The following is a 14,589-nucleotide window of genomic DNA, read 5'->3' as shown; positions in this document are numbered from 1 at the left end:
ATACACATATTATATGTAGATATATAATTTATGTATGTACAAAACATAAAACATTCATATATACACATATTTTACATAGCTCGATGTATAATTTATGTATACATAAATTGAAAACATACATATATACACATATTTTATATAGATAGATATATAATTAATATATATTAATTATATATACAAAAATTATGTACACAAAAATATAAAACATGCATATATACACATATTTTATATAAATAGATATATAATTTATGTAATTTATATAAATATAAAGCATGCATATATACACATATATCTATAATTTATGTATACATAAAATATAAAACCTGCATATATACACATATTATATATAGACAGATATATAATCTATACATTAAAAATAAAACATGCATATATACACATATTTTATAGAGATATATAATTAATAAATATTAATTATATATACAAAAATTATGTACACAAAAATATAAAACATGCACATATACACATATTTTATATATATAGATCTATAATTTATGTATATATAATATATAAGTTATATATAATATCTATATATAAAAATAAAACATGCATATATACACACAGTTTATATAGTTAGATATATAATTTCTGTACATATAAAATATAAAACATGCATATATACACATAATATATAGATATTTAATTTCTGTATATATAAATATACAACATGCATATACATCCATATTTAATATAGATATATAATCTATGTACACATAAAATATAAAGCATGCATATATATACATATTTTATGTAGCTAGATATACAATTAATATAAATATTAATTATATATACAAAAAAAATCTGTATACAAAGATATAAAACGTGCATATATACACATATTATATATAGATATATATATAAATTCTGAATATATAAGATATAAAACGTGCATATATACACATATTATATATAGATATATATATAAATTCTGAATATATAAAATATAAAGCATGCATATATACACGTATTTTATATAGATAGATATATAATTTCTGTATATATAATATATATTATATATATAATTCATGTATATATAAATATAAAACATGCATATATACACATTATATTATATATAATTTATGTATACATAAAAATAAGACATTCATATATATACATATTTTATATAGATAGATTATATAATTTTTGTATATATAAAAATAAAGCATGCATTATATACATATTTTATATAGATAGATTATATAATTTCTGTATATATAAAAATAAAGCATGCATATATATGCATGTTTTATATTGATAGATATATAATATATATATTAATTATATATGCAAAAATTATGGACACAAAAATTAGAAACATGCAAATATACACATATTATAGATAGATAAATAATTTCTGTATATATAAAAATATATATATTATATATAATTTCTGTATATAATATGAAACATGCATATATATACTTATTTTATATAGATAGATATATTATCTATATATTAAATATAAAACATGCATATATATATTATTTTTATATTTTTTATGTGTGTATATATATATATATATATATATATATATATATATATATATCAGCAGCAATTTCTCCAGGCAAATCCTTCCCTGTCATGCTGCTCCTGCAGGCTTGGATGATATAAAAAGTTTATCATCTCCTGGAGCTTTTTGGTTTTCAGCTCATCTGTACCATTGTGCTCGTTCATTCCTGGAAAAAAAAAAACTATTTAGGACCCTTCTGGTTTCCTTCCCACTCCTGGGAAAAAAGTGACATCTGTTTTGTGCAATTAAGGAGAAATGCAAACACACACACACACAGAGGAGGAAAAGCAGCTCGAAATTTACATTTTGTCACTGCTGTGGTGGTAACCTCTGAAAGAAATCCCATCAAAAATAGTTTTAAAAAATGTGGGGAAATGCAAATTTTCAGGGCGGTGGCCAGGATTGGATTGGGCTCCAATTTATCCAGATATGGAAGGGTTCTGCCCCAATTTATCCAGATATTGAGGGGTTGTGCCCCAATTTATCCAGATATTGAGGGTTGTGCACCAATTTATCCAGATATTGAGGGTTTCTGCTCCAATTTATCCAGATATTGAGGGTTGTGCTTCAATTTATCCAGATATTGAGGGGTTCTGCTCCAATTTATCCAGATATTGAGGGGTTCTGCTCCAATTTATTCAGATATTGAGGGACTCTGCTCCAATTTATCCAGATATTGAGGGATTCTGCTTCAATTTATCCAGATATTGAGGGGTTCTGCTCCAATTTATCCAGATATTGAGGGGTTTTGCTCCAATTTATCAAAATATTGAGGGGTTGTGCACCAATTTATCCAGATATTGAAGGATGGTGCTCCAATTTATCCAGATATTGAGGGGTTCTTCTCCAGTTTATCCAGATATTGAGGGGTTCTGCTCCAATTTATCCAAATATTGAGTGTTGTCCTCCAATTTATGCAGATATTGAGGGTTGTGCTTCAATTTATCCAGATATTGAGGGATTCTGCTCCAATTTATCCAGATATTGAGGGGTTCTGCTCCAATTTATCCAAATATTGAGTGTTGTCCTCCAATTTATGCAGATATTGAGGAGTTGGGCTTCAATTTATCCAGACACTGAGCAATTGGGCTCCAATTTATCCTGATATTGAGGGGTTCTGTTCCAATTTATCCAGATATTGAGGGTTGTGTTCCAATTTATCCAGATATTGAGGGTTGTGTTCCAATTTATCCAGATATTGAGGGTTGTGCTTCAATTTATCCAGATATTGAGGGGTTCTGCTCCAATTTATCCAGATATTGAGGGTTGTGTTCCAATTTATCCAGATATTCAGGGGTTCTGTTCCAATTTATCCAGATATTGAGGGGTTCTGGTCCAATTTATGCAGATATTGAGGGGTTCTGTTCCAATTTATCCAGATAGTGAGGGATGTGCTTCAATTTATCCAGATATTGAGGGTTCTGTTCCAATTTATCCAGATATTCAGGGGTTCTGCTCCAATTTATCCAGATATTGAGGGATTGGCCTCCAATTTATCCAGATATTGAGGGGTTCTGGTCCAATTTATGCAGATATTGAGGGATTTGGCTCTAATTTATCCAGATACTCAGGGACTGTGACTGATTTCCTTCCCAAATTTCGCGTGGGCTTTCCACTCGCAGCTCCAGTGGAATGGGCTGGCTGGAAAATGGGATGTACTGGGAGCCACGGGGTTATACTGGGAGGAAAAGTGGTGGTGGCAGCACTGTCCCCAAAGCCCTTACCTAAAACCAGATCCAGGGGTTGGGAACACAACTTAAAACTCACACAAGTTGGGATGGCTTGGGAACCTCAACCCAGGTCATTCCAATCTGGCCTTGGACACTTCCATGGTATCAATTTTGGGGTTTGCAGCTGGAGGAAATTGGGAATGTGGGAATTGAGGGGGTTCACACGGAGCTCTGTGCCCACCAAGTGCTCCTGAAAGGTTGGCACAACGATAAGTGGATGCAGATCAGTCCCAAAGATATTTAGCCTGAAAAGCAGGAGGAGGTTGTGGGAACAGCTTTGCAGTGGGAATAATGGTGGTAGAACATCTCAAGGTGCAACTTGGTATTTTTGAAAGGAATTATATCATAGAGCATTTGCAAAGGGCTGGAGGATGCAGCAGCCTGGGAAATCCCTCTGTCTGATATTCTATTTTATTTTGAGCCCTTAAAGGTAATTTCCTGAATTTAAAACAATAAATTCCCAAAAAGTTACAGCTCTCAGCTCAGAGTGCAAAAAGCCTTGTACAATGGGGTTTATCCCCTAATATTTTACATAAAGACTGATTTAGAGATTTCTAGGCAGGGTTTTCTCCCTGCCAGGTGAAGTGTGATCAGCGTGGGAAGGAGAATGGACAGAAAGCTCCGTGGAAACCCCACGGGCTGCTGGCTGGGCTGGACTGGCCTGAGGGGACTGGCATGTCCCTGTCCCCCAGCTGGGCTACCCCGAGGATATCAGCAGCGATTTCTGCATGCAAAGGGTGCTCAGGCCTTGGCAGGGCTGCCCAGGGAGCTTTGCAGTGCCCAGCCCTGCAGGTGTCCCAGGCAGGGCTGGAGGTGGCACTCAGTGCTCTGGGCTGGGACAAGGTGGGCACTGGGCACAGCTGGGACTCCATGGGCTGGCAGGGATTTTCCAACCCATTTGATTCTGCCCTTCGAGGGCAGCAGGCGGCCCCGAGCCCCCTTCCCGCGGTGCCCCGGTGGCTGCAGGGGGCGACAGGCGCTCGCTCACTGCGCCTCCTCCGCTCCACGCCAACCCCGGGGGGCGTGAGGGGAGGAAGCCGAACCCCCTCAAGGCGCCGGGCTGACACCCCTGCCGTTGCCTTTCCCCGCAGCCCGTTCTTCCCCTCGCCTTCCTCCCTCCCAGCTGGGCTGAGGAAGGAGGAGAGGAGAGAAGAGAAAAGGCGAACAAGCGGCAGTGCCGGGGCTCGGGGGCTCTGAGGGGCTGGGGGCCCCCGGCCCGCGCGGGCCCCTCACGGCCACTTCCGCCCGCGGGGGAGGCGCCGCCGCCAGCGCCCACGTGACGGACGCAGCACCGCGCCGCCTCACCGTATCGCTCGTATCCCTCCGCTCTCCGCTCCCCCCTCGTCCCCCACCCCCTCTGTGGGGCGAGGAGAGCCGGCGGACAGAGGGGTGCGGATGGTGCGCGCAGCGTGATCCGTTCCCCCGGTCCTCCCGGTGCGCCGCTTCGCCGCTTCTCCGGTGGCGGGGTGGGAGGGACTACTTTGTGTGTTGGCGGATGCGTCGCGTGGGCGTGGCGGCGCCGCCCGCCGTCCCTCTCGGAAGCCGCGGCCATGATGGGCGCCCCGCGCCGGCGAGCGCTGCGGGCCGGGGGATGAGCGCGGCCGTGCCGCCCTGAGGAGCCGCCGCCGGGAAGAGCCGAGGGAGCGACCGCCCGGCCCCCGGGGCGGGGAGCGGAGCGGGGCCGGGCCGGGGGCGCGCCCCGCGCCGCTGTCACCATTGCCGGGGCCCGGAGCGCCGCAGAGCTGCTCCCCCCGCCGCCGCCGCGCTCGCCCCAAACACGGCGGCGGCGGCGGCACCGCCCGCAGGGGCTCGGCGCGGCTCCCGACGCGCTCGGAGGAGGAGGAGGAGAAGGAGGAGGAGGAGGGAGCGGCAGCCGGTGCCGCCGCCGGGAGCCGGGCCCGCCCGGGGCTGAGCCGCCGGAGCATCAGCGCCCGGGGCCGCCCGGTGGTGCCTCGCGGCCGCCGCCCGGGCCCTGCGCGCTGCCCCGGAGCGGCCCCCGGCTGCCAGACATGACCGCCATCATCAAAGAGATCGTCAGCAGGAACAAAAGGCGATACCAGGAGGATGGCTTCGACCTGGACCTGACCTGTATCCTCCTCCCGCTCCTGCTCCCGCACGTCCCGCGATTGCATCAGACCCGCGCGGCGTTACCTAACGCGCTGCCCCCGGCCGCTCCGCCGCCCGCCGGGGCTCGCCCGGGCCGCCGCGCCCTCCCCCGCCGCCGCCGCCTCGGCCGCCTTTTGTCCGGGCCCGGCAGATTAACGGGAGCTCCAGGATTAACGCCAGCGCTCCTTGGCGGCCCCCCCGAGCCGAGCCGAGCCGCGCAGGGGCCGTGCCCTCCCTCCCCCCGGCCCCGGAGCCCCCCGCTTATCTCCGGCTCCTTTGGTGCTTGGGCTCACGCAGCAAATGCGCCCGACCCGCCGTGATTTGCGTGCACAGCGCTTTATCGATATATATATATATGTCTATATATTTTTTTTTAATTTAGTAACTCGTCTTGAATCGCGATTATAATCGTGGCAGGCCTGTGGCTTTCCTCGGGTTGCTTCAGTGCAAGGCTGTGTCCTCTGCCCTGATTTCCAGCCCTCCGCTGAGGCAGAGCTGTACCTTAGCATGCAGCGAGGCTCTCCATGACAAGAGGTGGCAATCGCTCCTTCCAAATTCTAAAAAAAACCCCAAAACGGCCAAAACTCACCATATTTTTTATTTTTCCCGAGGATGTGTCACAAACGAGAGCGTGTCGGGTCTCCTGGAGGAGCACTGTACAGAATACTTATTCTGGAATAAGTAATTAGCGTGCAGTTACGGCTAACGAGGCAAAAGCCGGTGTGTAGTTTTGGTGGCCTTTGGAACAGATGTGCTGGGCAGATGTTTTAGCCTGGAATGCTCATGGTGGGTAGGGGCAGGGTCTTGCTCCGTGCTGGGAGAAGGTTGGTGCTGTGGGAAAGGTTTTGGGGGCAAGAACTTTGCTTAGAAGTTGGGAAAATGAATATTGACAGCAGTGCTCAGAGCTGGGCTTCTCCCTGTGGGGAGATGTTTCTGTTCTGCCACGGGATTAGGTGGAAATTTATTGGGTTTTGGAGCAATTCCATTCAGGTCTGAGCAAGTGCTCCAAATAAATCCAGTTTTTGAGCAGGATCAAAGCTGCTAAAAGCTGTAGGTAGTACAGATCTCTTGCTTTTGCATTGAGCCTTGGCCTAAAATTTTGATGGCTTTAAAACAACCTGAGATGTTCTGGACTTCAGTTTAGCATTTAGTTAAAAACCCCACAGCTCTGGTTCATTATTTTTGCCTTATGTTTGTGATAAAAATACTTTTAGGCCTGGATTTTTAGGTTCTTGCACTTGGTGATTTTGTTGGCCGTTGTGAAGATTTTGTTGCCTTTATGGAAAGAGTTAAATGGTGGCAAAACCAAAAGATTTTTCCTTCACAGTTGAAGAGTTTGGTGTTTCAGGCATCTTTGCCCAGATGTGCCCTTGGTAGGGAGAGATATTTTGACCCAAACACATCTTTTTAACTGCTCATATCCTCCCAGCAAGAAAATCAGTGAATGCTGAACCTCGACTTTATTGCTCAAGCTTTCCTAATGATGTGTCAAGTGCTGATTGCTTATTTTGAATTTTAATTCTTAGAATTTTATGTTAAAACACTGGGCTTAGGCTGGTGTTTCTAAAAGGAGCAGCTGGCTGCAGTCCTGCCATGAAAATTGTGGAAAAGATGGTATGGATTCTTTAATGATAAAAAAAAATATTATTGGAAGAAGTGGTTTTTTTTTTTTTTTTTGAACAGATAATTAATGAATGAGAACTTCTGTGCAGTGGCTTTGCATGAAGGCTGATGCTGCTGCAGAAGTGAAAGTTGAATTTTTTCATCACTTTGTGCAGGACTCTCATGGAATTGTTGCTCACCATCCCTGGTAGCTGGGAATAAAAGCCTGGTAGCTTTTCATTCCTTCCACACATGGCCATGGATTTAATATCACAACCATGGGATATTAAAGGGAAAAAAGAGAAAACCTGAAGCCCAGGTGAGCTGTTGAAGGCATGGCAGGAGGGGCAGCTGTTGAGATGCTTTCTCAGGGTAGCTGCCTCTGTCCAGCCAGTAGGGAAGGGCAGCCAGGAATTGGACATTTGGGAAATGGAGCTCTGGGTTCCTCCTGCAGCTCCAGAACCCTCAGCAGCTGCTGCTCAGCTCCTTTAGGAGCTGGGGAGTGAAATGAACTGCAGTGAGGGCAGGTGAGGTGTCTGTGCTCTGTGCTCTGCCACGTCCCCTGTGAGCAGAGAATTTTGGGCATGGGTGTTATCCAAGGCCTTGCAGGAACTCCTGGGTGAGGTGCTGGAGTATGGATGAGAGATTTTTGGGCATGGGTGTTACCCAGAGGCCTTGCAGGAACCCCTGGGTGCCCCAAGCAGTTCTGGAGTGTGGGTCAGAGATTTTTGGGCATGGATGTTATCCAAGGCCTTGCAGGAACTCCTGGGTGAGGTGCTGGAGTATGGATCAGAGATTTTTGGCCATGGATATTGCCCAAAGGCCTTGCAGGAACTCCCGGGTGCCCCAGGCAGGCTGGGTGAGGTTCTGGAGTGTGGATCAGAGAATTTTGGGCACGGATGTTACCCAAGGCCTTGCAGGAACTCCTGGGTGAGGTGCTGGAGTATGGATGAGAGATTTTTGGGCATGGGTGTTATCAAATGCCTTGCAGGAAATCCTGGGTGATGTTCTGGAGTGTGGATCAGAGATTTTTGGGCATGGATGTTACCCAAAGGCCTTGCAGGAGCTCCTGGGTGCCCCAGGCAGGCTGGGTGATGTTCTGGAGTATGGATCAGAGATTTTTGGCCATGGATGTTATCAAAATGCCTTGTAGGACCTCCTGAGTGCCCCAGGAGCTGCTGGAGTGTGGATCAGAGATTTTTGGCCATGGATATTACCCCAAGGCCTTGCAGGAACCCCTAGCTGCCCCAAGCAGTTCTGGAGTGTGGATCAGAGATTTTTGGGCATGGATATTGCCAGGAACTCCTGGGTGCCCCAGGCAGGCTGGGTGAGCTGCTGGAGTGCCAAAATCCTCGGTTGGGCTGTGTCAGAGCCTTTTAAAAGTGATCTTGCTGTATCTTGATGATCTTGATGCCTTGATCTTTGCAGTACAGGACATTGTGGTTGGAGCCCCGAGTTCCTGAGGAGCTGGGTGAGAATCCTGGTGTGTGTAATGTGGGATTTCAGCAAAGGGAGACAGCATCTTCCCAAAATCAGTGAAAATGGGCCTGGGTGTCTTTAAAAACCACCCTGCTGCTGCTTGTCATCTAATCAGATGTGCTCTCTGAGCACTCTTTATGCACATCTTGGGAAAAATATTCTGAACTTAGAAGAAAAAGGGTTTTAAAGGTGGAGACATTAAATCAGCTGTTTAATACTTCAGATAGTTCTGTTTATTTGGGTTTTAATTAATTTCTGCAGCCCTGGATACTTTTTGGTGCCCGTGGGTGAGAAGGAAAGTTTGGATTCATGTCTTTCTTCTCTGATGGTTGCATTTCTTGATGCTGCAATGTTTTCTGAGGCGTTCTGTGTGTTATTTCTGAAATTGTGCTGTTTTGTGATGCCCTCTTTACAGCAAAGAGAAAACCCCTCCGTGCAGCAATACACGGATTACCTGTGTTTTAACAGCTCTGTGTGTGAATTTAGCAAATGGCAATGAATGTAACTGCTTCTTGTGGATGTCCTAGCTCGGTTAAACTCTGCCTGCCGTGCCCAGGCCTCCTGTCAGGGTGCAGACGGGCGGCCAAGCCGAGCCTGGGGCTCGACTGAAGCATGTGGAACTCGTGACCTACATAGTGCTACAAACTGCAGCAACATTCAGGCAGGGGAGATGTTGGGAGCAGTTTACACGTCTCACACGTCCTTTGTCTCGTGGAATGAAAGGCAGGGGGAATGCTGAAATTGCAGCAGGAAGCTCCTTAGAATCTCTCCTTAGGATCTCTTGACTGCTTTATGCTGTTTGCAGTCCTAAAGCTCTTTGCATTTTTAATGAAATCTGAAATTATGGGACTTGACTCAAAATGGCTCAGCTTCCAGGAAAAAAAAAAAAAAAAAAAAAGTGAATTAGTAGCATGAGGTCTATACTGTGTTTAAAAATAGAGCCTGAGCTGGAAATGCCATTTGTTTAAAAGACTTGGGCTCATTTTAAAATTGAAGTTTGTTAGAGGTTTTGTAACGAGTTTGTCTTGTACACAAGCACAGGGAGGGTTGAGAAGAAACTGGAAGAGACCAACTGGCAATGCATTTTATTGGTGGGAAAGGATTTCTTTGTTCTGAAGTAAACCATGTTCCTTAGCAGTGTTTGGAGCCCAGCAGACTGATTGTGCTTCTGGAGCCTGGGATGGTGTTGGGTTTTGGACCAGATCGGTGCCAGTTTTGCTCTGAATTCATCTCAGAAGCCTGGGGCTCAGCAGAGTTTCAGTTCCCTGCTTGGTGCAGGTTGTGTTTGGTCCCAGGAAGATTTCTGCACTTAGCAAGGATGAAGGGTTTGACCTGTCAAAGGTGGTGATTGCTGCAAATGTGTTCCTGCATTTTCCCTTCTGGGGTTTCACATGGGCTGGGTCATTCACTGCTCCCCACAAGCCAGAAAACCCCAAACCCTGTGCCATGGTTGTGTGGATGGGGGTGTTGGGCACCTAAAACCTTCAAACCCCACATTCCAGCAGGTGCTGTGGGTGCAATCCCATCCAGAGTCACCCAGCCCCTTCCTGCCCTGCTTTTCCACTGCTTTTATTCAGAAAGGGACTTAAAAAAAGCCCTCACAAATTCCAGCTCATCCCTTTGCACCTGTGATGGAGAATTCTTAGGGAAATGTTTCAGCTTGGATCAGAAATTGTCAGTGCATGTGGAGGCTGTTTGCACAAGCTAAACTCCAAATTCAAAATTACCTTCCTGTGCACACTTTGAAGTGGTGGCTGTGTGTTCTTCTCAAGGTGGGCAGAGAAATGAGGGCACCCTGCATGGTATTTCTTATCTGGTGACCTCTTAAAAATGCCCAGCCAGGGTGATTGATGATTGGAGCTTGGTTTTAAGCTCAGTTAAGTTGAGGAGTCTTCAGAACATGCAGAGTTTTGCTGTTAAACATGAAAAGGGTGATGCTGGATCAGCTGCCAGCTTTGCTAGGACCAGGTCTGAGTGTTTTTAAGGAAAAATCCAAGTTTTTTATTACTTACACTAAGACTGATGAGGTGCTGGCACTTGAGGGGTTGCTTTGTGGGGTTTGCTGGCTGAGGACAGCTCTGTCCCTGTTGAGGAATTGTGGAAATCCCTCCCCACATTGACTCTGTGTGGTCCAGCTGCACTCTTGGAGGATGGTGAATTTTGGAAATGCATCTTTCTAGGAATGTCTGCTAGCCAGGAAAGCCTTTCTGTGCACAGGATGGTTCCATCTGCCTTCCCCTGACCTGGGAGGGGATGGAGAATTGAGTGTGCAGCTTATGCAACACTGGGGCTGCTGCAGTAGAACCATGCACAGAGATTAGCTGGCTCTAGATAACTGCTGGGCTGGGGCTGGCACGTTTCTCTGGGACAGAATTCCTGTTGCTACACTCAGAACACCAAGAAGAACTTGCCAAAGTGTTCTGGGGCACAGTGACTGCTGTAGAGACACTGAGTATTGATGTCTTAAAACATTTGATAGAGGAATACAGAATTATCCTAATTTTCTCCCAGAAGAGAGGTAGCTGTACTCTTCATTCTCTCCCTTGTAGCTTGGTTTGGACACCTAAATCCTCTTTGTTGTTGATATAATTAATATCAATTGATATAATTTGTTCAGTAAAATATGGCTGAAAGGATGTTGTGTTAAACCCCCCTCTGCTTAAAACCATAAAGCCAAACCTAAACCTCAAGGAGTACAAACACAAAGTTGAAATGTTCTATGTAAGTTTTTGCAGGTTGTGAATTGCTGAATAGTTCCTAAATGAAATTCTATTTCTAATGGATTAATGTTGTTGCCATATTAATGCTGCATAAGCTGACAAATTATACCCTGGTACCTTAGCCAGAATCTTCCCTTACCACAGGTTTAAACATGAAAATGTTGTTGTAGAATGATTTAAAGGACAATTGTTGTGTTCTGACAAACTGCAAGAGAGGGGAGGGAATAGGCAGCTGAGCTGTCAAATCCCTTAATTACATTAGAGACCAAAGATTGTGTCATTACTCAGAACTGACTCCTTCCTAGTTTGGAGCAACTCAGAGCTCTGTGTGATTTTTATTCATTTGCTGTGCATGCTGAAGGTTAATTTATTGCATGGCTTTTTCAGGGAGGAAATTGGGATCTGTAGCCTGGAGTTGTGTGTGGTAATTCCTGGATCTGCCCTGTGCCTCATCTTAAATCCTAGGGGAGGTGTGGGTTCCTTGGATTTGGCACTTGGGTGAAGGTTTTTTGGGATTTCCTGTGAGGTACTGGAATGGTGATTTCTAGGCTGTAAGAAGAGAATTTATTTGGAAATGTGTGGCTCTGTAGAGCAGGATGTCTCCTGAAACATGGATTATTTGTGGGTGGTTGAGTCTCCTTTGGGCTCTGTTAGTTTTTGGACGTGTCTTAGGCCCAGGTTGATATTTCAGATGTAAACAAATCCTTGTTGCAGTTTCTACTTAGAGCCAGCATCTTCTTTGCTCCTGTCATCATCTGCCTCCTCTGCTCTTGCCTGTGAGGGCCTGGGAAAAAAAAAAAAAAAAAAAAAAAAAAAAAAAAAAGAATTTTGGTAGAATGGAAGTAAATAATTGTGCAATTAGGCCCTGTATCATGCTGCATAAATCTAGGTTATCTTAATAACAATTCTTAGGCAATGGAGCTCAAGTGGTGGCTCTGTGATTCAAATGGTAATTGACTGTGCAGCTAAAAAAATTCAACTCCACTGCTCTGTGTTTGGGATGATGACTATTGCAAAAGCTGGCATTGTTCCCTTTAAAGATGAACTCCCAGCTCCACAGCGTGCAGCAGTGCAGAAAAACTGCTTCATATCCAGTTTTTTGTAGTGAAGTGCTTAAGAAATGTCTTTATAAACTTAATTCTGCCTTTGTGGAGCTGTGGTATAATAGCTTTTAATTGCATGATTAATTTTCTTACAGGGCTCTGCTCAATTCATGGCATTGCCTGGGTATATATTGGGCTCCAAGTGAAGAGTTGTGGATTTTCTCTTCTTTCATTTCTTGTGTGGGTGACTTGGAGAAGTAATGTCCTTTTTTTATGCTAACATTTAGAGGAGGGAAACACCAGATCTCATTTGGATAAAATTATCTATTTGGAGCTTTTTGTTTGAGTAGTGCTTTATTAGAATAGCTCTGGGTCTTGTTTTGCCACTCACCTTTATTTTCTTTTACACATTAAGCTTTGATCAATCCATACAAACCCTGCTTTTTATAATTTCTGTTCTCTGAAGGTTTTTACTGTGCTGTGTTTATTTATTTTCTTTTGACCCACCCCACACACATTAAGGTTTGATAAATCCATACAAACCCTGCTTTTTGTAATTTCTGTTCTCTGAAGGTTTTTAGTGTGCTGTAGCCCCACAGCTCTTTTAAATTCCCTTGTCTCTGAAAGTTTTTGGATGTTCTTTCAGCCTTGCAAAAAGTTGAGTCTGAGCCATTTTTCACTTCCTGTCAGTAAATATCAAAGTAGTGACTCCTCTGTGCTGGCTTCTCTTTAGTGAACAAAATTCCTGTGTTTTTCTGGGGGTGTTTGAGGTTAGGACATGCTTAAGTACACAGTGGTGGTTCAGGGAGATGCTGCAGAGTGGGGAGGTGTGCTGGGAGCACACCATCACATCTCACAGCTCTGCTGGAAAGGGCTCATGCTGAGTTGGATGGATGGTGGTTAGAACAGGTCAGTTTGACACTTAAAAACTCAATCTGAGGTGTGGTGGTGCAGCTTCTCCCAGCATTGCTTCCTCTGCAGGGGATCTGCTCAATCCCTGCCTCATGTGCACAGCTGGATGTGGCACCCACAGGGTGGGGATTTGATGGTGCCAGAGCATTTTCCAAGCTCAGTGATCCTGGCATTCTGCACCATCATCCTTGGGCCACCATGTGTTGTGGCTGGCTGTGGAAAGATGGGATGTGGCCTTTCCAAAATGGCAGCAGAAACAAAAGAACTTTCTTTCCTGGATCTCTGCATGTTTCCCTCTGGAAATCTTTTGGGATTGTAGGGCTGAGTTAGGGACTGGAGCCTCAGTCTCTGCCTTCACTTTGTATCAATATCAGAGTGTGGTGCATCATTTGTTATGTTCCTGTTTGCTCTTTGTGAATGGGCAGGGCAGCTTTTCTGTGCCTTTAATATAGTCAGCTATTTTAGAGAAGGGTTCCATGAGATGGGATTCACAAGGATCATCAAATCCAGCTCTTGGCCTTGCTCAGGACACCCCAACAATCAATCCCACCCTGTGCCTCAGAGCATTGTCCATACATTTCTTGCATCTCCTGCTTCCTTTACTCTCTGCATGCTTTTGTATCTTTATTTATGATTCCAGATCATTTGGAAATGGAAGTTTCAGGTGCCTTTTCCTCAGCCTTTGGCAGTACAAGCTGTTCTCTAGAGCAGCCATCATCTTCCATGCCTTTGTTACCATTTTTCTCTTTCTGCTGTGAGGTCTGTGGGGTTTTTTCCCCCTCAATTTTAACGTGACCCCATTAGCAAAGCCTCTATATGGCTGAGAGTTCCTGGACACATTTCCTACACCCCACAGATGAAAGGAGAGATTCTTGCTCTGGGATGACTCCCAATATAATAAACAGGTCCAGAAGTGAGTTGTGGATGTAGACAACCTGGCATTTCCTCCTGAGGCATCTTCTGATTTATTTCTTTATGAATTTGAGTTCCCCTGCAGACCTTTGTAGACCTCATGTGGGCAGCTTTGCCTCCTGGATATGAAGGAGTTGCAGTTGTTGCATTGCAATTGCAGGCTGAAAGCTTAAAAAAAACCTAAAAATGGGGGGGAAAAGAGAATCCTTGTTGGAATATGGAGCCTATTTCTTTATGAATTTTCTTTATGAATTTGAGTTCCCCTGCAGACCTTTGTTGACCTCATGTGGGCAGCTTTGCCTCCTGCTTATGAAGGAGTTGCAGTTGTTGCATTGAAATTGCAGGCTGAAAGCTTAAAAAAAACCTAAAAAATGGGGAGAAAAGAAAATCCTTGTTGGAATATGGAGCCTATTTCTTTATGAATTTTCTTTATTTCTTTATGAATTTGAGTTCCCCTGCAGACCTTTGTTAGCCCCATGACCTCATGTGGGCAGCTTTGCCTCCTGGATATGAAGGAGTTGCAGTTGTTGCATTGAAATTGCAGGCTGAAAGCTTAA

The 14,589-nt window shown here is 44.6% G+C and overlaps 1 protein-coding gene across 1 annotated transcript in view; it reads left to right on the top strand.

Moving 5' to 3' along the window:
• The first annotated feature begins 5,200 nt into the window (after positions 1-5,200).
• Positions 5,201-14,589, top strand: part of PTEN (phosphatase and tensin homolog) — a 53,187-nt gene continuing 43,798 nt past the window's right edge. The window contains exon 1 of the mRNA XM_058029231.1: positions 5,201-5,346. Within this exon, the coding sequence (XP_057885214.1) occupies positions 5,268-5,346 (79 nt within the window). The 5' untranslated portion in view covers positions 5,201-5,267. The remainder of the gene's footprint in view (positions 5,347-14,589) is intronic.

The sequence above is a fragment of the Melospiza georgiana genome, chromosome 8, assembly GCF_028018845.1.
Source record: "Melospiza georgiana isolate bMelGeo1 chromosome 8, bMelGeo1.pri, whole genome shotgun sequence".
Taxonomy (NCBI): domain Eukaryota; kingdom Metazoa; phylum Chordata; class Aves; order Passeriformes; family Passerellidae; genus Melospiza; species Melospiza georgiana.
Note: the sequence above shows the minus strand (reverse complement) of the source record. Positions and strands in the feature narration are given on the sequence as shown.